General features: G+C 42.9%; 1 protein-coding gene across 1 annotated transcript in view; it reads right to left on the bottom strand.

Moving 5' to 3' along the window:
* Nucleotides 1-25214, bottom strand: part of ARHGAP25 (Rho GTPase activating protein 25) — a 91499-nt gene that overhangs the window by 12498 nt on the left and 53787 nt on the right. Inside the window, exons 5-6 of the mRNA XM_010367638.2 lie at nt 6242-6449; nt 317-449 (exon numbers count right to left, since the gene is read on the bottom strand). Coding sequence (XP_010365940.1) covers nt 317-449; nt 6242-6449 — 341 coding nt within the window. The remainder of the gene's footprint in view (nt 1-316; nt 450-6241; nt 6450-25214) is intronic.

The raw sequence follows: 25214 nt of genomic DNA, 5'->3' as shown, positions 1-25214 counted from the left end.
TGTGTCCCAGCAAGTCTCAGCAAGGCCATTGGGCTTAAAATCCTCCTTCTGTATCCTCCTTTTCTCCCTACTTTTAATGTGACCCAGCAGTATTTGATTATGGTCCAGTTCTTTACTGGATTATTACATCTCATGAAGGCTGTGGTTTGCCAGTCATCATGATTGAGTTCATATGCCTTTTGTTGCTGAGGAAGTTGCATTTTGACTATCTTACCAAAAAGTATGGGCCCCTTGACCCACTGTTGCCTACTAGAATAGTGTCCAGAAAACCAATCACTTTCTTCTAAAGCAGGACAACTAACTCTAAGATGCAAACCTTTGCCTCGTCCGCATTCATGAGCTGTCCACAGAGCAGGAACCCTTCGTACTGGCTCCAGGGAACCACGGGCTCTGGGAGGTCTCGTAGGTAGAGCTTTAGCAGGGAAGCCACAGTGTGTACATCTGTGTCTCTGGAAGAAAAGAAGCAATGCTCTTTGAAACCTCTTTGAAAGAAAAACTTTAGGATGTTCGTCACTTCCATCCTGATGATTCAGTGAATAGAACCATAAATTACAAAGGGAAATTTTGCAGAGGAGTAGAGTCTGATAAAGAAGAATCAGACCAAAACATTTTTGCTAATTCACCCTTCTGGAACAACAATGCTGAATATATGTTCCTCCATCTCTTCCACCCACCTACCTCAAAGGTAAGTTCAAGGTCTACATTTTTACTAAACCTTCCTTAATGATTTTCATCTTTATTGCTTTCTTCTTTCTTCAAGTCATTTAGTGCCTCACAATTAGCATTGTCTAATTAGTCTCTAATATTGCTTATGTTACCTCCTTTATATCCTTGGTCCATTCATCTCTTTAATCTTCCAGAGCGCTTAAAATAGTTCTGAGGTTCACTCACGTATTTGCTCAATAATTCACTCAATCAATAAGCATTGAGAAAACCTATTAGGTGCAAGATACTGCAAGATACTTGTCAAGCACTGGGATTTCAGTCGCCAATCCAAAAGACATCAGTAGCCATCCAGTCCAGGGATGGAGCCCTGGCCCCATCGAGTCACAAAGCTGTGGGGACTCAAGCATTATAAAGTCCTTACAATACTGTGTGGTTAATGCCATGATATGGGAAGCCCAAGACTCAGGATCCTATGGAAGTGTGGAAAAAGAACACCCAAGGCAGAGATGGGAACACGTAGATGACTTCTCAGATGAAAGAGTACCTCAGATGAGCTCTGAAAGGCAGTGAGGAGTTAGGGCATGAGGCAGGCAGCATGTGTGTCAGCCTGGAGCATGAGAAGAGGAGGCCTCGCCATGGGCCTGACTGACTGAAAGAGGCACGGCTCTTCAGTTCGGCTTCTCCATTTACAGGAGGGCTTTGTAAGTCATGGGCCAGGAGCCAAATCTGTCCCACTACCTCTATTTGTACAGCCTGGGAGCTAAGAATTCTTTTTACATTTTTAAATAGCTGGGGGGAAAAACACTCACAAGAAGAAGAGTGTGTCATGATGTAAAACTTGTAGGAAATTCAGATGTCAGCATCCGTAAGTAAAATTATAGAATAACACCACCACACTTGTTCATTTATGTGCTGAGCAGAGTATTATAGTTGTGGTAAAGACCATCTGGCCTGCAAAGCCTAAATATTTAATATGTGGTCCATTAAGAAAAGTTTGTTGACCCCTGGCTTACAAGGCGGTTGCATTGATTCTGCAATGCTGCAAGAGAAAATAAGATTCACTACCATATTCCTGAAGCTGATTATTGAAGAAATGTTTGTTTATTTCATATTGATAAGACCTGGCATTCTTAGGTAGCAGCCCCGCTAGCATCGTGAAAAGCTGTGATGTGGCAAGAGGTCCAGAATAACCTTGGAATGTCCTTGATTTCAGTGATGAGAAATATAGAATAGGCTGGAGGACATGTCTCCTGGTCCTAGGAGGGAGGGGAGGGGTGGATCTGGACAAGAGGAGGAGAAGGGAGGCATCTGAGGCAACAGAAGCAAGAACACTGGGCTTGATTGTAAAGCCCTGTCTTGGTGCTCTGTGTGCATTTTACTTTGGTTTTGACAGCCAGTTGTTGGAGCTGTTTTCTGAAAAGGCTCCCCTCTTTGCAGCCTGTGAACTGTACCTCAACAGGAGAACACGGGCTGGCACAGAGCCCGCTCTATGCTCCATGGCTGACCTCAGGAAATCTGGGGTAGGAACCATTCATTTAACATGGGGATTCTGGAGAATCCTTCCCTGCTGAGTCACTGCCCAAAAATACCTGAGGCAAAGCCAGGCTAGGAAAAGTACTTTTGTCAAAATATGTTATGAGAAGTTCCTGAGAAAGTGGCAGCAAGACAGTCAGCTGACAATTTGCAGGAGCAGAATTCTCCCAAAGTCCAAAAGTTGCATCCTCCTAAAGTCCCTACACGGCAATCCATCCATTTGTCTCTATCAGCATCCTGGGACTCCCATTTGATTGGGACCTCTCCTTCACCCCCATCCAACCAGTCTTCCAAATCCCTTCAAACCTCTTCTCCTAAAGTCACGCTGATGCTTGTAAGCCCCTCCCCTCCTTTCACTACCCTATGCCTCCAGATTCTATGCTCTGCCCACTCTAGGGCACAGCCCTGAACACCAAAACACACCAACGGAATGAGTGAAGAAAACATAGTTTGAAATGGAAAAAGCAGCATAAATGGTAAGTCAAGAAACTGGATCCTGGCTGGGAACAGTGGCTTACGTCTGTAGTCCCAGCACTTTGGGAGGCTGAGGTGGGTGGATCACTTGAGGTCAGGAGTTCAAGACCAGCCTGGCCAACATGGCAAAACGCTGTCTCTACTAAAAATACAAAAATTGGCTGGGCCTGGTGGCAGGTGCCTGTAATCCCAGCTACTCAGGAGGCTGAGGCAGGAGAATAACTTGAACCAAGGAGGCAGAGGTTGCAGTGAGCCAAGATCACACCACTGCACTCTAGCCTGGGTGACAAAGTGAGACTTGGTCTCGAAAAAAAAAAAAAAAAAAAGAAACTGAATCTTTTGAAGAGAGACAACAACAATAAAAAAGACACCTAGACAGTTTAATCAGGAGGAATTTAGACAGCAAAAACATCCATCATTAGAAAAGAGAAACGGGTTATAAATATAGCTACAGCATGGATACTTCGAAGTAATAATAAAAGAACACAATTAGCTATATAAATCATCTTACCACACTGAAACTTACAGAAAGCTTCCCAGTTCATTTCACCAAAAATAAACCTGACAAGGCATGCCCACTGCTGGGCCTAGCTAACTCCTCATTCTTGTTTATTGGGTCTCAGCTTAAATGTCATTTTCTTGGGGACCTCCCTAAATACACCAGACCATGTGAAAAGCCCCTGTTCTGTTTTCATAGTATTGAGTTTCCTTTTTAGCACTCAACACCATGGAACTTATACAATTATTTCTATAAATTTTTGTTTTACTGTGAGCACCCCATTGTACTAGGGCTAACTCAGACGTCTATTTTATGGTCTAAATTTGTAACATTATTTTTTCGGAGTTTGCTGTTCCTCTAACCCAACAGAACACCCTTAAATTATTCTTTTTTTTTTTTTTTTTAAATCAAGGGCTAAGAGCAGGTCAGGAGCCAGGTGGCTTCTGGGTTCAACAACTGATGTACTAGGGATTACCCAAGACTCCTCAGATGGTTCTGCCAGCCCTTCCCTGGAGGCATTGATGCTTGTAATGTGGCATGTCTGTAGGTGCATTTCTCACAGACACATGGGGTGAGAAGTGTGTTGGCTTTGTAGCCAGGCAGCGTCCATCCTGGTAGAAACTTGGCAAGGAGATTTTAAAGTTCACAGTTTTGTGTCTAAGGAGACCAGAGAGACATGCACTAGTCTCACCAAACAGCTCCTCTGCTCACCTTCATTCTAGTGAGGTAATGGGGGCATCTTGGGGTGGAACCCAGCACATAACCAATGCAGAGGACCTGGGTGAGTTCCCACAGCCGTGAAGTTGGGGACACCAGGAGGGTGCTCCTTGCTCTCCAAATACCCCTTCTTCCACTCACTGACTCCTACAATTCCTTTTATAGGAGGCAGAAAAAGTTACAAGCGTAGCTTCTCTCTCCTGGTCTGCTCGTGACTCTGAAAACCCTCCCTTTCTCCCTTTCCTGACCTCTTTCCACCCCCTTTCACACTGCCCCACTTCTGAACTCCCACACACAATTCAGGTTAACACTGTCTCAAGGCTGGTCTCTTCCTCTCCCACTCCCAGGCCAGATTCACTCTCAGGAAATCATCTAACACTGGTCACTTTCACTTCAGAGTTAATTTGCCAGTTTTGTTGACCTCTCTTGAGTTACTGGCTTTGTCAATTCTATGATTCCAAAGTCAGGCTAATCCCTGTAAGCCCTCCCCTCCTTTCCCTGTCCTATGCATCCGGCATTCTATGCTCTGTCCCTTGCAGGGCACAGCCCTCAACACCAAAACACACCATGGAATGAGAAGTGGGGGAGTATAAAAGGGGGTGGAGACAGGGCAGGAAAAGGGGAAAAAGAGGGTTTTCAGAATCATGAGTGGAATAGGAGAGAGAAGACCTGGTCTCTCCTAAATATGCTCAAATGTAACTAAACAATAAGAATCAAATGTGAGCCAGTCACACCTCCCAAATCAGACTTGTCCTCTCAAGGGTTATGTGGACCTAAGAGTTGCCCCTGAGAAACCCCTGAAAAGCCCCCAATGGCCCTTCCTATTTCTGGATGTGTAAACTCTACCCCTCACTTCTAGGTGTGGAGATGTCACAAGGTAAGGTAATTTTCCTCCTTCCAGCCCCAAATATTTCAAAACAATCAGAAATTCCCACACCAACACCCACGCCTACTCTATAGTGCATAGGCTAGAACCTAAGGCAGTTATTTGGCAAATCCTAGCAATCACCTCTATTCCTTTTGGCACATTGTATGGCATTGCTCTAGCAACAACCTACCTGTATCTTTCATCAGGCCAAGGCTAACTAAAAACATAAAAAGAAACTGAATATAAAGGTGGTGAGCACAATGGAACAAGCGCCTGATATCAAAACGCAGTTGATGGTGCTGCCGAAAGTCCCCGTGTTTGATGCCCATAATGGGCTGTTGTTCCAATAAGAACCCCATCTCTTGCTTCCTAGGGTGCTAAAATATAGCGCCTGTGGGAAATTAGCTTATTACTTATTAAGGGTAGGAAAGACACCCCTGTGGTTGTCCAAACTACAACTGTGGCCATAAGCATGGAGAGAAACAAATAGATCTCAGAGAAGCTTTGGAGGAAAAACGGGCAGCGTTGGTGATTAGAGTGAGGGGTGAGGGAGCTTCTACACAAGATGACACTTAGGTCTTCACAATTTTCTCAGAATCAACCCAACCCCATTGCCCAAAATAAGCTTGGCAACTTTCATTTTTGGAAACTGGATAGAGTTCAGGCCCATCTTACTGAACCTTGGTTTATGGGCTGCTAATTTGGAAACAGCAGTCAAACTTATGCCAGCAGGACAAGTTCACGCAGGCAACTGGGGAGGAGACTGCACAACATCAGGTGGGGATTTTACTAGCTGAGTGTGGCAGACAAGGAAACCTCAGCTGAGTGACTGGAGAAGGTGGGGAGGAAGCAGGTGGTGGGAGGAAATGTCACTATGCCTGATATGCCCCAAACAGGGCTGGGAGACCTCCACACAGAAGACTTAGGAATGCCAGGCTGCCAAGATATCAGGATGTGCTCTTGCAAAAGGGCTCAGAACTGAGTCAGAATCACGTGGTACTGTGATCTTGGAAACTAACAAGAAGTCCTGGTTATGGCCACTTCTGGAACGCTAACGAAAGTCGCTGGTGCCCTTGGATATACATCTGGTGCATTCTCCACCACACCGAGTGTTTGTACAGCCAGCTCCGCTCTTCCATGCTCCTCATCTGTCCTGAAGGGTGGGCCTGAGGCTAGGTCCCATCTTTCTCCCCTCCTCTGCACGACCCCTTCTCCTGTGCCCTAAACATCACCTGAATCTGCCCAGCAGGGTTCCAGTTCTGGTTCACATGATCTGTCACATAAACTATCTGCATACTCTCCTAACTGTGCTCCAGTCTCCCAAAATCCCAATCATGAGCAAAACAAAGGCTCTTTCTGTTGCAAGCCAGGGCTCTTAGAAGTGTCTATGCAAGTCCCATAGCTCAACTGGAATGGAGAGGCCCTCCCAGCCAAGCCAGGCAGAGGGGAGGGCAGAGGTGGGACACTGCAGCAGGGCAATGTACCTGTCAAAGGAGGGCCGCTCCCCAGCGTCAAAGGCATCTCTCAGCTGCTTCACCAGGTTGTCCTGCCCAGGCAGACGGAAGATGCCCTCTTCATTCCGACCATGCTCCAGGATGAACTCTGCACATTTCTCCACCAGGATGGGCACCAGATGAGGGCCGAATTTCTGTTCATAGGCCACAGTCTCATCCAAGCGCTGGCCAAACACCGCTGAGGAGAGAGCAAACAGAACCAGCCTGTCATTCTGTGCTTCCTGGGATGAACTATTTCTTGACTTTCTGTGTCACCTGTGACTTCACAGGTTTTATTGCAATGATACTAGACAAAATGTGGGAGACAAATCAATCATAATATTTCCTGAAACTATGAATATGGGCCTGTAAATTTGAGGCAGTCTTTGTCAGTCTTTTTATATTGACCCACATTTCTTACATATTTAAAATAACGACTGGCTTTTACTGAATACTTTTTGCTGGGAATTGCACACTTTTTATCCTTTAATCTTGACAGCAACTCTATGAGGTGGTATTAATGTCACACTCACCTTACTGTTAAAGACATTGATCCTTAGACACTTGCCAAGGTCAAGCAGCTCACAGCATGGCACAGTTGGGATTCAGGCCTAGGCAGTGAACTCCCAGCAATGTGCCTTAACCATGGCAGGAAGCAGGCCGTTTTGTGTCCACTTGTGTCAGAGAGTAGTAAAGCATAACACAGTAAGGCATCCCCCCTTAGCCACAGTCAACTGCAGTCTGAAAATAATAAATGCAAAATTCCAGAAACAAACAATTTATAAGTTTTAAATTGCATGTCATTCTGAGTAGCATGATGAAATTTCTCATGGTCCCACTCAGTCCAGCTTGAGATGTGAATCATCTCTTCGTTTAGTGTATCCACTTTGCATACACTGCTTGCCCAGGAGTCACATAGTAGTTGTCTCAGTTATACTTAGTAGTTGTCTCAGTTATAAGACTGAAAAGACATAGCGTATATAGGGCTCAGTACTATCTGAGATCTCAGGCATCCACTGCGGTCTGGAAACATATCCCCCAAAGATAAAGAGGGACTACTGTAGTCTATCACATAGATGTCTTATAGCACTAAACCACTGTGGAATTTAAAATAACTTAGGTTGTTTACTATGTCCTAATTATAAACATTGCCACAGCAAACATGTTCATTCACCTGGCAGAGATCCTGGAATGTATGCAGTTCAATGCATAATTTCTAATTAATTAACATTTGGATGCAGGAACAAAAGCATTTCATTCTTTTGAACTATTTCCTCAGGACAAATTCCCATGTGTAGCGTTACTGGGTCAAGAGGTTTGAACATTTTTATAACTTGATGGTATGCAAATTGCTTTCCAAAAATTATTTTCCCAAATTACCCTGCCTCCAGCAAAGCAAGTGTGGGCCAGTTCCACCCCAGCTCTGTCCGAGTGGAGAAACTCTGCTGCACAGTTTCCCCACCCCAGCAGTGTGAGGACACGAGTTTACAAATCAGGACGACCACCGCCTACCCATTCTCCCACCAGGCTTCCATGCCCTGGAGGTTCAGAAGACAGGCCGTGGCTTCTGTCCTGTCCTGCTTGACTTTCCCTCTGCCATAATCAGGGCTCTGCTGCACCCAGCACTTCAATCCCTAGGACATCCATTTACAAAGTCACTTGACTCTCCCCATGATTCTCTCTCTCAGGTTGGTCCTCTCCATCCCATCTCGAGTTCCTGTGGATTCCACCTGTATAGAGCTGTACCAGGCTCTTGACCTGCATGTTCTTTTCCGCTCCCACCCACTACCCAGGCTAGGCCAGCCTCCTCTCTCACCTGTAACTGCTGCAGTCTCTTCTCTCTATCATGTTCGAAACCCTTCTGCTGCTTGCCTTTCTAAAGCACTGCTGTGCTTGAGTGCCCTTCTCTTGGTTTTCAGTAGTCACCTGCTTCCCCCCAGTTGCCTCCGTGATGTTTTTCAAATAGACACGTAAAGCCCTGGCAGTTTGTCAGGGACTCCTCTTTCATCACATCAGGTGTTGGGAGGCGAGAGTGGAATCTAGGCGGAGCTGAATAGGGGGCCTCTGTGTTCCCCACTACCACCAAATCTGCTTGGCTGTTGTTCGTTCACTTATTGCACTGCAGTGAGACTGTGATTAAATACTTCTGTGGCTAAAGTTTGAGAATCAAGGCTGGCATTCCTCAAGGCTTGGCACCCACCTGCTTTCCTGGCCTGATGTCCTGCCATGCCCCGAGAGTCATCTCACCCTGACGTTTCCAAAACATAATGCTCTGCAGTCTCCATGTCCTTGAACAGTCTCTTCTCCCTGTCCAGTCTGCTCTCCCACTTCCCTGGCTGCGCCAATTCTCTTTGTCCTCCTTGGCCCCTCTCAAATACCATCATATCTGCCATGCCTTACTGACACCCAGATGGAGAGACTACATCCTACTCTGTGCACCATATTGCTTCTTGAATATCCCAATCCTTCCCATATTCTGTGATCATGATTTGTATGTACCTGTGTCGTCTGCATGATTGTAAGCCCCCTGCTACTGGGAATAGGAGGAAGGGCTGTTTTCATCCCCAATGTCTAGCATAACCCCTGGCAAAAGGTAGACAGTCAATGACTTTTGCTGAAGGATTTAATGAATCAATTTGTCTTTAAGCAAGTATTTTTCATGACTAATGGTTATTCGGCATTTCTTTAGTTTAAACACTAATAGGAATCTCCTGGTATATGAATTCAGCTTCACACTAGCATGCATTGAGTGCCCTGCCATGTGCCAGCACCAGGCTCCATGGAATGGGTTGTGCATACAAGGGGCATGGAAGACCTGGTTCATGCTTTTAATGAGTTTGCCATCAAGTTATGAAAATAACATAACAGATGGACTGTCTGCCTTTGAGGGGTCACACAAAACTAGTGAGAAACAATTAGAAAATTTCAATAGCCATATGGAATTAGGTTTCTATTTGTCGGTAAAAGGAGCTGGACACATCTTTTCACCAAATTGATAGGACATGACTGAAATAATCTGACTTAAAACAGACCACATAGCATCTGGAAAGTTCTCTTTGAGAGGTCCAGAGAGGGGCCCTTCAATGGGAGAGGCAGATGTCTCCTGGAGCAGTTGAAACTCAGGCTCCAGAGGTCCACTGGACTTGATGGGGAAAGATAGCACAAACACAGTGTAAGGATGTGCACAGAGAAGTCAAAGCTTTCAGATTCAAGCTCCATTTCTGAGGTCTTATAGCAGATGCTCCACCTTGCAGGTGATTTGGAGCCAAGCTCCTTCTTATACCTTAATGTGTGTCTAGTCCTCTAGCTTTTCTCCTCATCCCAGTCTATCAGCCTTGTCCTGCCTTCATCCTCTATTCCTCTCACACCTCAAATGCAGCCCTTTTGATATTAATCTCACTCATACTTTTTTTCTTCAACATCCCCACCCTGCTGCTTCCTACTACCCTCTGCATGCCTTCATCAGGCCATTGGGAGCTACAAGAGACCACACATAACATATTGTGGAAATTTATCCTTCCAATCTCTGCAAGACATTGGTTCCAAATTTTCACCACTCCTCTTAAGCTCCCCACCCATTCCCTCCCTTCTCTGTCTCAACAGGTGATCTTGGCTCCTCTTTCCTTCCATTACCAAATGGAGGGTTATGAGTGAACTCCCTCATCTCCAGTCCCTGCCTTTCCCATCCTTTCTCCTCTGTGTTCCTGTTTTCTCCCAGAGGAAGAAAAGGGCCCTATCTTTCATCTAGGATGATGCCTTCCTGAACTGTGGGTTCCATTCCTTCCATCTCTTCCACTAATTACTCTTTCTCTTTGTATCTTAAAATTTTCTCTTTCAATTGAAAGATCCCACGTGAGTCTAGGTCTTTGCCATTTATGAAAGAATAATCTCCCACCTCAGCTCTTATGCAAACAACCAACATTTGCTTTCCTTCTCTTTACCATATACTGGTAAAAAATTGTGTCTACTTCTAGAGAGATGTCTGCCTCACTTCCTCACTTATCACTCACTACTCAGCCTCTCAACCCATCACAATCTGGTTTCATTAGCCTGCACTTCTTCACTAAATCTGCTCACTAAGATTTCTAGCGCTCTCCTAATGTTCATTCCACACCCTACTTACTGATCTTCTCAGAAGACTGATGTTGTTACTTCTCCTTCCTCTTCAATACTTTCTCCCTACATTGCAATAAATCCAACCATTCTTGTTCTATTCTCATGTCACTGATGACTCCTTTCAGTGTCTTTGACTGTGCTCCATCTTCCACCTGCTCCTTTGGTGCATCATTTCCTGGGATTCCAACTCAAGCTTCTTTTCTTCTCCCTCTAGTATCCTCCTTAGGAAAGTGCATATGATTTCACACATTTAGGTATCACTTATAAACTTATAACTTATTAATCTGCATATCTGGTCCAGATCTCTCTCTCTCTCTCTCTCTCTCTCTATATATATATATATATATATACACACACACACACATACATATATAATATACATATGTGTATATATGGATATATGTATATATATATACACACACACATATGGATAGATAGATATAATTTATGAAAGAATAATCCTTCACCTCGGCTCTCATGCAAATGATCAACACTTGCTTTCCTCTCTTTACTATTATACTCATAGAAAAATGTGTTTTATTTTATCTTTATATATGTAGCTATATCATATCTATTTCCATCTTTTCTCTCGCTCTCTCTTTTTCTCTCTCCCTTTTTCCTCTATAACCATAAGTTCAATGATTCATGGCAATTCTCCCAGTATCTTCTCTAATCTCACTATCATCCCATCCCTAAATCACTGCTTCTCCTGTAGCCTTCCTCAAAGGCAATAGCATTCATTCCATCACTCAAGCACCAGGTACTCTCCTAGGCACTGAAAATGCAAAGCCATTAATACAAGGTACCTGCACTTAACTAACCCAATTAGCAAAATTGTGACATTAGAATTATCTGCAACACTCTTCACTCTCTCCAAATAGGTTGGTACATTATTCTTTTTTTTTTTTTTTTTTTTTTTTTTTTTTTGAGATGGAGTCTTGCTCTGTTGCCAAGATGGAGTGCAGTGGCGCGATCTCGGCTCACTGCAACCTCCTTCTCCCGGGTTCACGCAATTCTCCTGCCTAAGCCTCCCGAGTAGCTGGGACTACAGACGCCTGTCACCATGCCCAGCTGATTTTTTGTAGTTTTAATACAGACGGGGTTTCACTGTGTTAGCCAGGAAGGTCTCAATTTCCTGACCTCGTGATCCACCCACCTCGGCTTCCCAAAGTGCTGGGATTATAGGCATGAGCCACTGCACCCAGCCTAGGATGGTACATTCTAAATATGATTTAAACAAGCTCCCTATTCTCACTGCTGTTGCCTATATCATTACAATGCTTTCTTTTGCAACTCCATTTCTTGCAAATTCCTTCCACCAGAATTCACAAAGTCATTCAACAAATGTAGGCTGAGCATTTGCTGTGGGCCAGGCTCTTTGATAGCTAGAGAGTACAATAGGATGAATGAAAAATGGTCTTTGCTTTTAAAAATTCTCAAGAGAATGCCCTTCCTCCTGCTCTCCACCTGGAAACCCAGTCTTCTGAATTTGGATGTCTTCTCAGAGAAAACTGGTCACTCTTTCCTCTACTCATAGAGCTCCCTGTGTGTTCCTTGATGTTATCACTTCTCATGTAATTTTATGATGATTCATTTAAACATCCCTCTCTTCCACTGGACTGTGGACCCCTCAAAGGCAGACAGTCCATCTGGCTCAGCATCTATTTTCAGAACCTGGTATATGATGGACCTCAGAGAGTTGTCACTACCTGCTGCCTACATTCCTCCCATTCTCTGGTCCTTTTCTGCGCTCAGTACTTCCCCAAACCTACTCTTGTCAAGGAGACCAATGGCCTTTACATTTTAAAATCTGAGGTGAAATTCTCTGTCTTCATCTTAACTGCTCTATCAGCAGCATGTGACACAGCAAGTCACCCCCTCCTTCTTGGGACACTTTCTCACATGGCTTTTGGTACACCAGTCTCTCCTGGTTCTCCATGTGTCTCATCAGATGCTTTTAGCCTCCTCTGAGGATTCTTTCTTTTCTTGCTGTCCTCTAAATGTTGGAGGGTCCCAGGGCCTCCCTTCCTCATCTGCACACTTTCTCATAGTCTCACCACTTTAAATATCACCCATATGATGAAGACTTTGAAGTTGTCATTTGCAGCCTAGAAATCAGTCAAAGCTATTCTCTCAACAAGAACCAACCACTGGATGCTCTGGAGACATCAGGACCAACAGTGTCACTTCTTACATGAGAGAAAAATCATCTTTTTTTTTTTTTTTTTTTTTTTTTTTTTTTTTTTTTTTTTAGCTTGGCTAGGTCAGGTTTTGTCACTCTTAATCTCAGATCACATGAGGAGTTTGGAATCAGAAACATCCCTGGAACTCCAAAGAGCTGGTCCTGAGTTCTACCAATGTCTGACCTCTGGGTCCTAATTGTCACCCCTGTGGCCATTAGCAGAGCAGTTCCATCTTAATAGGTATAAATGTTCATGAATTTATTATAATAATTATATGTAATATAATTACCATAATGTAATTTTAATATATGTAATATGATAATTATAACTATTAACCAATGCAATTAATTGCATTAATTTTATGCTGAGAACTGATCCCTGATACTTTCACATGTGCTATCTCATTTAGTCCTCATGAGAACTCTACAAAGTAAATATTACTGTTCCATTTTACAGATAAGAAAACTGGCCGGGTGCGGTGGCTCAAGCCTGTAATCCCAGCACTTTGGGAGGCCGAGACGGGCGGATCACGAGGTCAGGAGATCGAGACCATCCTGGCTAACACGGTGAAACCCCGTCTCTACTAACAACTACAAAAAACTAGCCGGGCGACGTGGCGGCGCCTGTAGTCCCAGCTACCCGGGAGGCTGAGACAGGAGAATAGCGTGAACCCGGGAGGCGGAGCTTGCAGTGAGCTGAGATCCGGCCACAGCACTCCAGCCTGGGTGACAGAGCGAGACTCCGTCTCAAAAAAAAAAAAAAAAAAAAAAAAAAAAAAAAAACTGAGATTTGAATCAGGAATTTTTCCGAGGTCAGATTTACCCTGTGATTCTATATTCAGGGCTTTAATTCCTTTTAAAATTTAAAGCTAATGGAATAAAAGTTCAGAGATCATAAAGTCTCAAGGGGAGTCCTCTAACGCCAGACCATGCCAGCCCATGCCAGCCCCACCTCCCCTCAGACCATGTTCACCTCATCTCCAGTCCCCAGACCTAAAATTTTGGACCCCATCCTGAGCGATCACAGAAGGGTGAGACCTTACTACCACACTAGTAATTGCCCTGGCTCTTCCCACAGTCCATCCTCGACCCCTTACCCCTCAACCCCTTCCTTAGATTTGCTGGAAAACTCCAGGAAACTGGGTTGGTTTGGGAAAGTGGAAATAGAAAGAGCAACTGTCACTTCCCTCCCCACCTTGGTCCTCCTTTGTCATCACTCAAACACTCCTAGGATTAAGACAAGAGCACCTCCCCACCCTGCCTCTAGCCCAGCCCAGGCCTCCGGGAGAGTACCCCACCCCCATACACACTGCGCCTGCCCTCCCGGCACTGATACCTGCTTCCCAGGGGTTCAGTTCCAGAAGCGCTCCCCACCCCTGACAGGAGAGGGAAGAGGCTCTGGGAAATGAGTCTTTTAGTGGAACAAGTGAACCACAAAATAAAAAAAGAAATACCTTTCTTTCGGAGCTTGGGGGTTTTCCTCCTGAAATCCCAGCAAACGAGCAGTGCCAGGGCAGGAAAGCCACAGCCCAGTTCCCACCGCGGCATCCTGGGGATGTGAGGCATGGCGGGGCCGAAGACTCACGCCTCCGATGAGCCAGCCTCAGGCCTTCCCTCCTCCCCAGACTGGAAGAACTCTTCTCTCACTTCCAGATCACCACATGCTTGCAAATACTGCTCAGGTTCTGACTCCAAAAAGGAAACCATGGGATCTGTCCGCACCTGCCCCAGCCCTCCCGGCCCTCCTTTCCCCGGCACTTCCCCTCCCCACTCACCTTTACACACAGGACTCTCCAGCTTTTAAACAGTGAACATAAAGCTGTCAAGGCCCCCAATAAAAATAAGTGCCTCCTTTTACTTAGCAGCTAATTGTCAACTGCCATTCAGGGGATACCTCCAAGGTGGGTTAAAAAAAAATCCCATGCGGGAACCCTTTCCAGCATTGTTCCATATATCAAAGTGTCTGGCAGAAACACAGAATTTCACTTAGCGTTTATGAAGCCAGCCCACCGTTCCCTGGAAATGCTTTCCGAGTTGCACATGGCTCCGTGGGGGCCTTCAGAGATAATGATCTTGAAGTTTGGTTGTTGGGTAGACTGAGATGATTTTGTCCTCCTGATGAGTACATACAGTAAATAGTGCAGCAACCCTATCAGACATGCCCAGGAGAAGGCAAATGGGCTCTCAGCATTACGGGGAAACGGTCAAGGTTGTCAGGAAGGGCCCTGGGGCTGTCTCATGCTGCCAACCCAGTGTTTATTCTCCATTCATTCATAGGCCAGGAATCGCGGACTCATCTGACTCCACATTCTCTCTGCATGTCAAATTCACTCCCACACCCTGGCAATGTTACCTCCAAAACATTGTACAAACCTGTTTGCTTTTCTGCATCTCCACTGCCACCACCAGTGTCCAACCCACCATCTGTCCTTTCTGCCTGGACAATGGCTTGAGTTTCATATCTGGTCTCCTGCTTTCATTCTGATCTGCCACCTCCAGCCCAATCCATTTTCCATACAGCAACTAGAATGATCTTTTAAATAGAATCTGATTTTTTTCACCTTCTTGCTTGAAAGCCCCAGTGACTACCTATTAGCTGTTAGGATGAAGACAAACATCCTTAACAAAGCGATCTCCCCTTTTATTACCCTCCCCTTACTCCAGAGCCTGTTCTTCTTTCTGTCACAGGACCTTTGCACATGCTATTCCCTGTGACTAAGACACCATTCTGCTTCCCCCTTCTCTGTCTAGTTAGCTTCTGCTGGCCTTTCAGAGTTAAGCTTAATCATCACTATTTCAAGGAAGCCTTCCCTGACCTACTTGACAAAGATATATTTTCCCCATATGGCATCATGTGTTTTTCCCACATGGCTCTTTTCACAGTTGTAACTATGTTTTTCCCTTGGCTCTTTAAAAGTAATTGCTGTGTCTTCTCCTAGCTTGTGAGCTCCTTAAGAGAAAAGATTTTGGCTTTTTTTCTCTCCTCTCTCTCTCTTCTTTCTCACTGTTGTGCCCCAGTGTTAGCATAGATCTGGGGACATGGCACATGTTAAAGAAAGAGTTGTTGACCAAATGAAAAAATAAGTATCTGTCTGTTGTTAGGAGCTGGGGGCAGGGGAGATGAGGGAATTCATGGAAATAAGTAAACATCATCTCTTTTAATATCGAATGTAGCTGGTGAGAAAGACCAGAACATGTGGAATAACAATGACTGCACACACCCCTCCAGGCTAAATTGTGCTGTGGATTGTGAAATCATGCTCGGAATGGTGCAGAGAACTTAAAAGAATGAAAGGAGAAAAGAAATCCAAAGTACATAACAATTCAATATTTACATACTATATATCTCTTGTTGGCGAACACGCAATGATGCTCAAAACACAAGATCTTCTTTTTCAAGATGGCTGACTACGAGCATTTCCAGTAATCTCATCCACTTAGAGGAACCAAGCTAGTGTGCCGTCTCATGCTGCCAACCCAGTGTTTATTCTCCATTCATTCATGGGCCAGGAATCACGGACTCATCTGACTCCACACTTATTTAAATGCAGTGTTCAAGAAGGAACTTGGGAGTTCAGCAAAACGTGAGAGGAAGCTTTGAAATCCAGGAAAAAGGAAAACAAGAAGGCTGTGTGGCTGAGGCCAGCTGGGAAAGGGGAGTGAATCCCCCAAATGGGAAAGGGTGAGTGAGTACCTTTCTGCTGTCCACTTTCCCACTGGGGAATTATACAATCCAGGCCGTAGGAGAGCACCTTGACTCTCCCACACCACGAATCTAACTTGGGGAGTGGCAAGAAGACTATGATGAGGAACTGCTCCAGGGAATGACCTACACCCTTTTTGAAACCTAACTGACTGCTGTGGGACAACATTCTGGATCCGAGCTCTTACAGACTGTGCATGGGGGAACTTGGGTGGTGCCTGCAGGACTGGGGCTTGAGTAGGGGATGAATCCCTGTAGCCAGTTCTGAGAAGCAAGTGTGGAGTGGGCTCCAGTCACTGGCATTGGAACTGGGCACACCACCATCCCAGGTCCTAAGCAAAAGGAGAGTTGTTGTGGAGGCTTGGTCTTCAGCTGAGTGGTGTCTCCTACGGTCTAGGGCTGAGTTGTGGACTAGATGCAGCCTGCCAGGACTGACTGGGTGGCCAAGTTGGCTGCCATAGCCAGGATGGAGGAGGGAACTCTGCTGGGACTGGGGTGTGAGACGAACGCAAGTCTCATTCCTGTGGGCCAAACAGTGGCCACTGGGACAGCCCTATCCTCCCTATCTTAAGACTTTAGGACAGCAAAGGTTGCCCCTCACCAAGCATTTCACAAGGGGCCTAAGGACTTCCTCTACCCCCTAATCAAGGCTGGTGCATGCATATGCCATTGGAGGGCCTGAGCACAAGCTTGCTTGGTCCAGTTCTGCCCAACTTTGTCCCCTACTCTAAGACAGAGTGTGGGATCCAGGCTCTTGGATGTTCCACCACCCAACTACCACCAGGGTTACCTAAATACCTCTCCTAGGGAACAGAGGTTAGGCATAAATCTCCATGCTACCCCCACAACTGGTTGTTACCTGCAAACACTATCTACTAGCCTGGAGGCTGGCCCACACAGCCCATTGAAACAACTGCTAACACAAAAGCACGGAGCTTAAGAACTAGAAGAACACTTCATGACCACTGCTATGCCCATGGCCCCCATTGTCCTCACTGCCCAAAAGGTCAAAAGCCCACTCACCTGCCCTGTATACCACTACCACAATCAGCATCCAAAAAAGCCACCCACGGGCCCCAAAATCGGCCTGCCTGGAACTGCCAGTACAGGTGCCAGCATATGTTGCCTGAGGTCACAAGGAGAAACACACTTGGCCCACCACTGCTACCACTGAAACCTGAAAAAGTAACCAATAACTGAGTCCTAACACACTAAGGAATCCACAGATACCACTAAGGCTATTTATGAGCAAGGAAATCATACAGCGTTTTCACTACTGCACACACTAAGAAGCAAAGCCAAACGGCCCTACCCAACCAACATCATAGTCACATCTTCAAGGAAAAATGTCCCCACTCCATAATGAATGTAAATTCAAAAATAAGATGAAGTGACTATTGCTTCAGATGTGCAGAAATCAATGTAACAATACAGGAAGCATGAAAACACAATGTAATATGACACCCTCAAAGGAAGACAATAATTCTCTAGCAATAGCTCCTAACCAAAAAAACTCCTCAAAATGCCAGATAAAGAATTCAAAATATTGATTTTAAGGAAGCCTAATTAGATGCATGAGAAATCTAAAATCAATACAAAGGAATCAGAAAATCAATTCAGGATACGAATGATAAATTTACCAAGAAGATAGATACTTTTTAAAAAATCCAAACAGGAATTCTAGAACAAAAATACATTTATTGAAGGAATTACAGAAAACATTCAAAAGCTACAACAGTAGACTAGATCAAGCAAAAGGCAGAATTTCTGAACTTGAATACAAGTATTTTTAAATAACTCAGCCAGGCAAAAATAAAGAAAAAAGAATTAAAACGAATGAACAAAGTGAGTCATTTGGAACTACATAAACCAACTGATATAACAATTCTAAATACATATGCACTCAACAATGGAGCACCCAGATGCATGCAACAAATATTACTGACGTAAAACTGAAAAACAGATTGACAGCAACACAATAATAGTGGGGACTCAACACCCCATTCTCAGCATTACCCAGATCATCTAGACTGAAAGTCAATTAAAAAGTCTTAAATTAGACTTTACACCAAACGGGACAAATAGACATTTACAGAACATTCTATACAACAATTGCAAAATACACATTCTTCTCAACAACACAGGGAACATTCTCCAAAACAAGCCATATGTCAGGCCACAAAACAAGTCTTGGCAAATTTTTAAAAACTGAAATCATATCAAGAATCTTCTCAGACCACAGTGGAATGAAACTAGAAATCAATAACAAGAGGAACTTCAAAAACTATACAAATACATGGAAGCTAAACAACATGCTACCGAATGATCATTGGGTCAATGAAGAAATTAAGACAGAAATCTAAAAATTTTTTAAACAAATGAAAGTACAAAAACATACCAAAACCTGTAAGTTACAGCAAAAGCAGTGCAAAGAGGGATGTTAATAGCATTAAATGCCTACATCAAAAAGTAGAAAGAGTACAAATTAACAACCTAATTTCAAACCTCAAGAAACTAGAAACTAAACAACAACAGACCAAACTCAAAATTAGCAGAAGAAAAGAAATAACAAAGATCAGAGCAGAACTAAATGAAATAGAAACCAAAGAAACAATACAAGGGATCAACAAAATGAAAAGTTGGCTTTTCAAAAAGATAAACAAAATTGTTAAACTTCTAGTTAGACTAACCAAGAAAAAAAGAGATCCAAACAAACAAAATCAGAAATGGAAAAGGAGACATTACAACTAATACCATCGAAATACAAAAGATCATCAGAGATTATTATTAACAACTAGATGCCCACAAACTAGAAAACCTAGAGGAAATGAATAAATTCCTAGAAACATATACTTCCCAAGATTGAAGCAGGAAGAAATAGAAAGTCTGAAGAGACCAACAATGAGTAGTGAGATTGAATCAGTAATAATAAATCTTCCAAAAGAGAAAAACCCAGAACCAGATGGATTTACAGTTCAATTCTACCAAACATACAAAGACAATCTCATACCAACCTGAAACTGTTCCAAAAAACTGAGAAGGAGAGAATTCTCCCTAACTCACTCTACAGGGTCAGTATCACTCTGATACCAAAACCAGACAAGGACATAACAACAACCAAAAAGAAAACTACAGACCAATATCCCTGATGAATATAGACTCAAAAATCCTCAACAAAATACTAACAAACCAAATCCAACAGCACATCAAAAAAAAAAAAAAAAAAAAATACACCATGATCAAATAAGTTCTATATCAGGAATGTAAGGATGATTCAATATACACAAATCAATAAATGTGATACATCACACAAAGAGAATTAAGGTAAAAACCATATGATCATCTCAACAGACACAGAGAAAGCATATGATAAAATTCAGCATCTGTTCAGAATAAAAACTCTCAACAAACTAGGCATCGGAGGAACGTGCCTCAAAATAATATAGGTCACATGCAACAAATGCACAGCCTACATCATACTAAATGGGAGTAAGTCGAAAGTATTTCCTCTAAGAACTGGAACAGAAGAAGGATGCCAACTTTCACCATTCCTACTCAATAGAGTACTTACTGCAAGTCCTACCCAGAGTAATTAGGCAAGAGAAAGGAATAAGTGGCATCCAAATCGAAAAAGAGGAGGTCAAATTATCCCTACTTGCTGATGATGTGATCTTATATCTAGAAAAACCTAAAGACTCCACCAAAAAACTCTTAGATTTGATAAATGCATTCAGTAAAGTTTCAGGATACAAAATCAACATACAAAAATCAGTAGCATTTCTATACAGCAATAACGATCTAGCTGAAAACAAAATCTAGAAGGCATTCTGATTTACAATAGCTATAAAAAAATAAAATACCTAGGAATATATTTAACCAAGGAGATGAAAGATCTCTACAAGGAAAACTGCAAAATACTAACAAAAGAAATTGTAAATGACACAAACAAATAAAAAAATTCCATGCTCATGCATTGGAAAAATCAATATCATTAAAATAATCATACTACCCAAAGCAATCTACAGATTCAATGCAATTCCTATCAAAATACCAATGTCATGTCTTCACAGAACTGGAAAAAAAAATCCTAAAATTTATATTTAACCAAAAAAGGGCTCAAATAGCCAAAGCAACCCTAAGCAAAAAGAACAAGGCTGGAGGCATCATATTACTTGACTTCAAATTATACTACAAGGCTGTGGTAACCAAAACAGCATGTCACTGGTATAAAAACAGACACATAGATCAATGGAACAGAATAGAGAACCCAGAAATAAAGCCACATATGTATAGTCAACTGATCTTTGACAATGTCTATAAGAACACACCCTGGAGAAAAGACACCCTTCTCAATAAGTGGTGCTGGGAAAATCTGATTGCCAAATACTGAAGAATGAAACTGGAGCCCTGTCTCTCACCACATACAAAAATAAATTCAAGATGATTAAAAACTTAAATGTAAGATCTGAAACTATAAAAATGCTAGAATAAAACCAAGGGAAAACTCTTCTGGACATTGGTCTAGGCAAAGAATTCATGACTAAGGCCTCAAAAGCACAGGCCACAAAAATAAAAATAGACAGATAGGACTTAATTAAGCTAAAAAGCTTCCGTACAGCAAAAGAATCAACAGAGTGAACAGACAGTCTACTAAATGGGAGAAAATAGCTGCAAAGTATGCATATGATAAAGGACTAATATCTAGAATTTACAAGGAGCTCAAATAACTCAACAATAATAAAACCAAATAATCCCGTTAAAAAGTGGGTGAAGGACATGAGCAGACATTTTGCAAAAGAAGACATACAAATGGTCAACATGCATATGAAAAAATCCTCAACATTAATAATCATCAGAGAAATGCAAATAAAACCCACAATGAGGTAGCACCTTAACACCAGTCTGAATGGCAATTATCAAAAAGTAAAAAAATAACAGATGTCGGTCAAGATGCAGAGAAAAAGGAACATGTACACTGTTGGTGGGAATGTAAATTAGTTCAACCTCTATGGAAAACAGTATGGAGATTTCTCAGAAAACTAAAAATAAAACTATCATTTGATCCAGCAATCCCACTACTGGATATATACCCTAAGGAAAGAAAATCATTATAACAAAAAGATACCTTCACTTGTATGTTTCTCACATGATTATTACAATAGCAAAGATATGGAATCAACCTAACTGTCCATGAACAGATGATTGGATAAAGAAAATATGGTATATATACACAATGGAATACTTACTGTTCAGCCAAATAATAGTAAATATGACATTTCAAAGAATGAAATCATGTCTTTTGCAGCAACATCAATGGAACTAGAAGTCATTTTTAAGTGAAACAAGGCAGACACAAGAAGACCGATATCCCACGTTCTGACTTATAAGTGGGAGCTAAGTTAACGTGTACACACAGACATAGAGTATGGAATTACGGACAACAGAAACTCAGAAGGATGAGAGGATGGAAGGGAGTGTATGATGAGAAATTACTTAATAGGTACAATATGTGTTATCTGGATGATGGGTGCCCTAAAAGACCTGGCCACTACTACACAATCTATGCATGTAACAAAATTGCACCTGTACTCCATAAATTTATACTAATAATAATAATTTGAAAAACACAGGACCTGTTTCAGGACCTTAAAACTGGGTTGGGTAAAGGAGAAAATGTAATGCATTGTTTCCTGACTCAGCAATAGCCTGAGCAAAACCTCAGATGACTCATCTCTGGAGGAAGAGGACAAAAGCAGGTCTGGACAGAGTGACGATTTGCAATTTGGACTCCTTGCTCCCTGGAGAGGGGACAAGGACCCGGTTTCAGTGTGGAGATCCAGAGAAGGCATGCCTGTCTTACTAAAAGGAGGGAGTAGTTTAGAGGAAATGGGCAAGAGTAAGCTGAGAATGAGTTTTCAGAAGTCACAAGCCCTTAGGAGAGGGTGGCAAGAAATTAGCCCACTGATAAGAAAAAGGCTGAAACACCAGTGTTCTGCCCTCTAAGGTGAGAGGAACACTCAGAGCCAGCTACAGGCAGGAGGAGCCCTGAGGAAGAAGTTGGGAATGCCATGAAGAGCATGTAGACCATCTCTCCAGTCAAGGGAGAAAAGAAGCCCAAAAGGGGATGCAAGCCAGAAGAGGTATCAGCTCTGCACAACTGTCACCAGAGTAACTTCTAAAATTTAAAATTGGGATTCATTCTGTAGGGTGTACAGATGGGCTACAGGTGTCTGAAAATATTTTGCTATCGAAAGCAAAATTGTTTGTGTCTAGGTATTTTTCTGGGGAGAGTTTCTATAACTTTCATCAGATTCTCCAAGGGGGGTCTTTGCACCATAAAGAGCTTCACCAAGACTCACCGCTGACATACTTGGAGAAAGATAGTATAATTCTAGAGGGTACAACCCATTTACTGAATAACTTCTCAGATAAATTGATCATCATCTAACAGAGGAGAGCCTACTGAGGGAGCAGAACATAGTGCTGCTATGGGAAAATGACATCATTCTTTCACCTATTAGATTAATAAATCTTTATTGAGCACTGTTTAGATTCTGGGATACGGTACTGTACAAAAAAAGAGAAAAACAATTCCTGCCAAGTAGATTGAAGCTCTCCTTCCAGTGAGGGGAGTCTAGCTAGGAACAAAACAAATGAGTAAAATATTTAGCACATTAGAAGAGGGTATGTGCCAAGGAGCAAAGCAAGGCAGAACTGAGGGGTAAGGAAGGGATTCAGTGTTAAACAGAATGATAGAGGAAGGCTTACTGAGGTGATGTTTGAGCAAAGACTTGAAGACAGTAAGGGACCAAGCCATGCAGCTGCCTGGGGAAAGAGGATTCCAGGCAAAGGAAACAGCAAGTGCAAGGACCTGAAGGCAGGAACACGGGTAGGATGTTTGCGGGGGCTGGTGAAGCTAGAGTGAAATGAGCATAAAAGAGGGTTCTAGAAAACAAGGTCAGAGGGGAAATGTGGGAGTGGGGGCGGCGGGCAGACTGTGCACTATAAGATCATTATAAGGCTTTGACTTTTACTCTGAGTGAGAAAGGAAGCTACTGGAGAATGTTGAACTAAGAGGAAACTTGATATGACAGGTTTAACAGGCTCACACTGGCCACTCTGTTGAAAACATTTTGTAAGAAGGTGGGAGTGAACATGTGGAGATGAGTTTCAAGGCTAGTGCTGTAATTTGACAAGAAAGGATTCCATCTTCATCGGGTTAGTAGTGGTGAAGGTGGTGGGAAGGGAGCAGGCTCTGGGTGGAAAAAGCCATAGATAATTTCACAAAGGGCTAGAAAGAGGTGGCAGCAACACATCTCAGTGACTTCACAGTATTTGGGAGGCATGCCTTTCCCATCTGGTCAACCCATGTTAGAGGTTCTTTCCAAGTGGCAATGTGCTGTGGCAAAGGAGCGGACCCATGGGACAATTTGTCCCTTTAAGACCAACATCCCTAATTTACAAATAGTAAGAACACATTTCTGATTTGCCCAGTGGCCTCAAATGAGACTCTATACTGTCTTAAAAATGCCCTCACGTTCTGGGATCTATGATTTTGGTTAGTAACTTTAAACACGGCTGGGCACAGTGGCTCATGCCTACAATCCCAGCACTTTGGGAAGCCGAGGCGGGTGTATCACCTAAGGTCGGGAGTTCGAGGCCAGCCTGGCCGAAACAAGGTGAAACCCCATCTTTACTAAATATACAAAAATTAGCTGAGTGTGGTGGCACATGTCTGTAATCCCAGCAGCTCAGAAGGCTGAGGTAGGAGAATCGCTCAAACCCGGGAGGCGGGGAGCCGAGATCGTGCCACTGCACTCCAGTCTGGGAGACAGAATGAGACTCCATCTCAAAAACAATAATAATAATAATAGTAATAATAATAATAATAATAATAATAATCTGAGATGCTGTATCAGAGGCAACACTGTTCTTTGAAAAGTAAGTGGTGTTGCACTCTGATTTCCCCTTCTCTGGACTTTCCACCGCCTACAGGACTTATGCTTGACTTGCTCCTCAGGTGGTGGTCTTGGGGTGTGGTGAGGGTGAAACCCCATGTGTATCATGACAGAGTACAGCAGTTCACTATGGCAAGGCTCAGTCAAGCATCACAGTAGTCACAGAACCTAGTGAAAGTACACGGATACCATTTTGACTCAGAGAGCAGGTGCATGATTAGGCAACATCCACTACCCTTGTCTATGCAGATAGCTTAAAACACTGGACTGGAGAAAACAGAAAAGGGTGGCTCACAATCTCATAATCCAGCACAATAAGGATGGTCACAGCTAAGATTTTCCAGCATGTTGGCTAATTACGTACCTGCAGGTCATGTGCTCCCAGAGAAACAGACAGGGTAAAATCAATGCTAATGTCCCCTTTCTTGGTCCCAGACCCTTATAAAACCTCTTGGCAGTTCCTGCTCTTAGTTTCTTTGAGAAGCTAATGTGTCTAACCAGCAAATCTCTCTTGGTTGTTTAACATCATTGGACACAATTTCTATTTGTAACCAAATAAACTCTGAAATGTATCAATTAAGATTCCATAGCAACTTGGGGAAAATGATTAAGCCATAAAATCAAAGGTACTAAATTGCATATAAATTTTAAGTGTATCATTCTGGAAGAAGTGTGTAGATGTAAAGAGCAGATGAAAACAAAACACAAAAATGCCTCTGGTGGAGTATTTTTTCTTTACTCTCCACAAAATTATTGTGGTATTCTTGAAATTTCTGAAAGAAGCTGTTGGCCAATGAAATAAATATTTAATATTCAAACTATGAGAGCCTCCCTAAATGATTTCCAAAATAACAGGCCACACAGTCAATACATAATTATATATTTAAGGTTATCTGGAGTTGACACAAGTAGGCATGCTCCTAAAAAGTTGAAGGAAAATGTTAACTCGAGAACTGTCAGTTTTTTTCATATTTTTGTAAAAGGAGGGAAACATACTAGATTGAT

This window comes from Rhinopithecus roxellana, chromosome 17 (genome assembly GCF_007565055.1).
Source record: "Rhinopithecus roxellana isolate Shanxi Qingling chromosome 17, ASM756505v1, whole genome shotgun sequence".
In the NCBI taxonomy this organism is placed as follows: Eukaryota; Metazoa; Chordata; class Mammalia; order Primates; family Cercopithecidae; genus Rhinopithecus; species Rhinopithecus roxellana.
The sequence above is the reverse complement of the archived record's forward strand: the minus strand, read 5'-3'. Positions and strand labels throughout refer to the sequence as shown.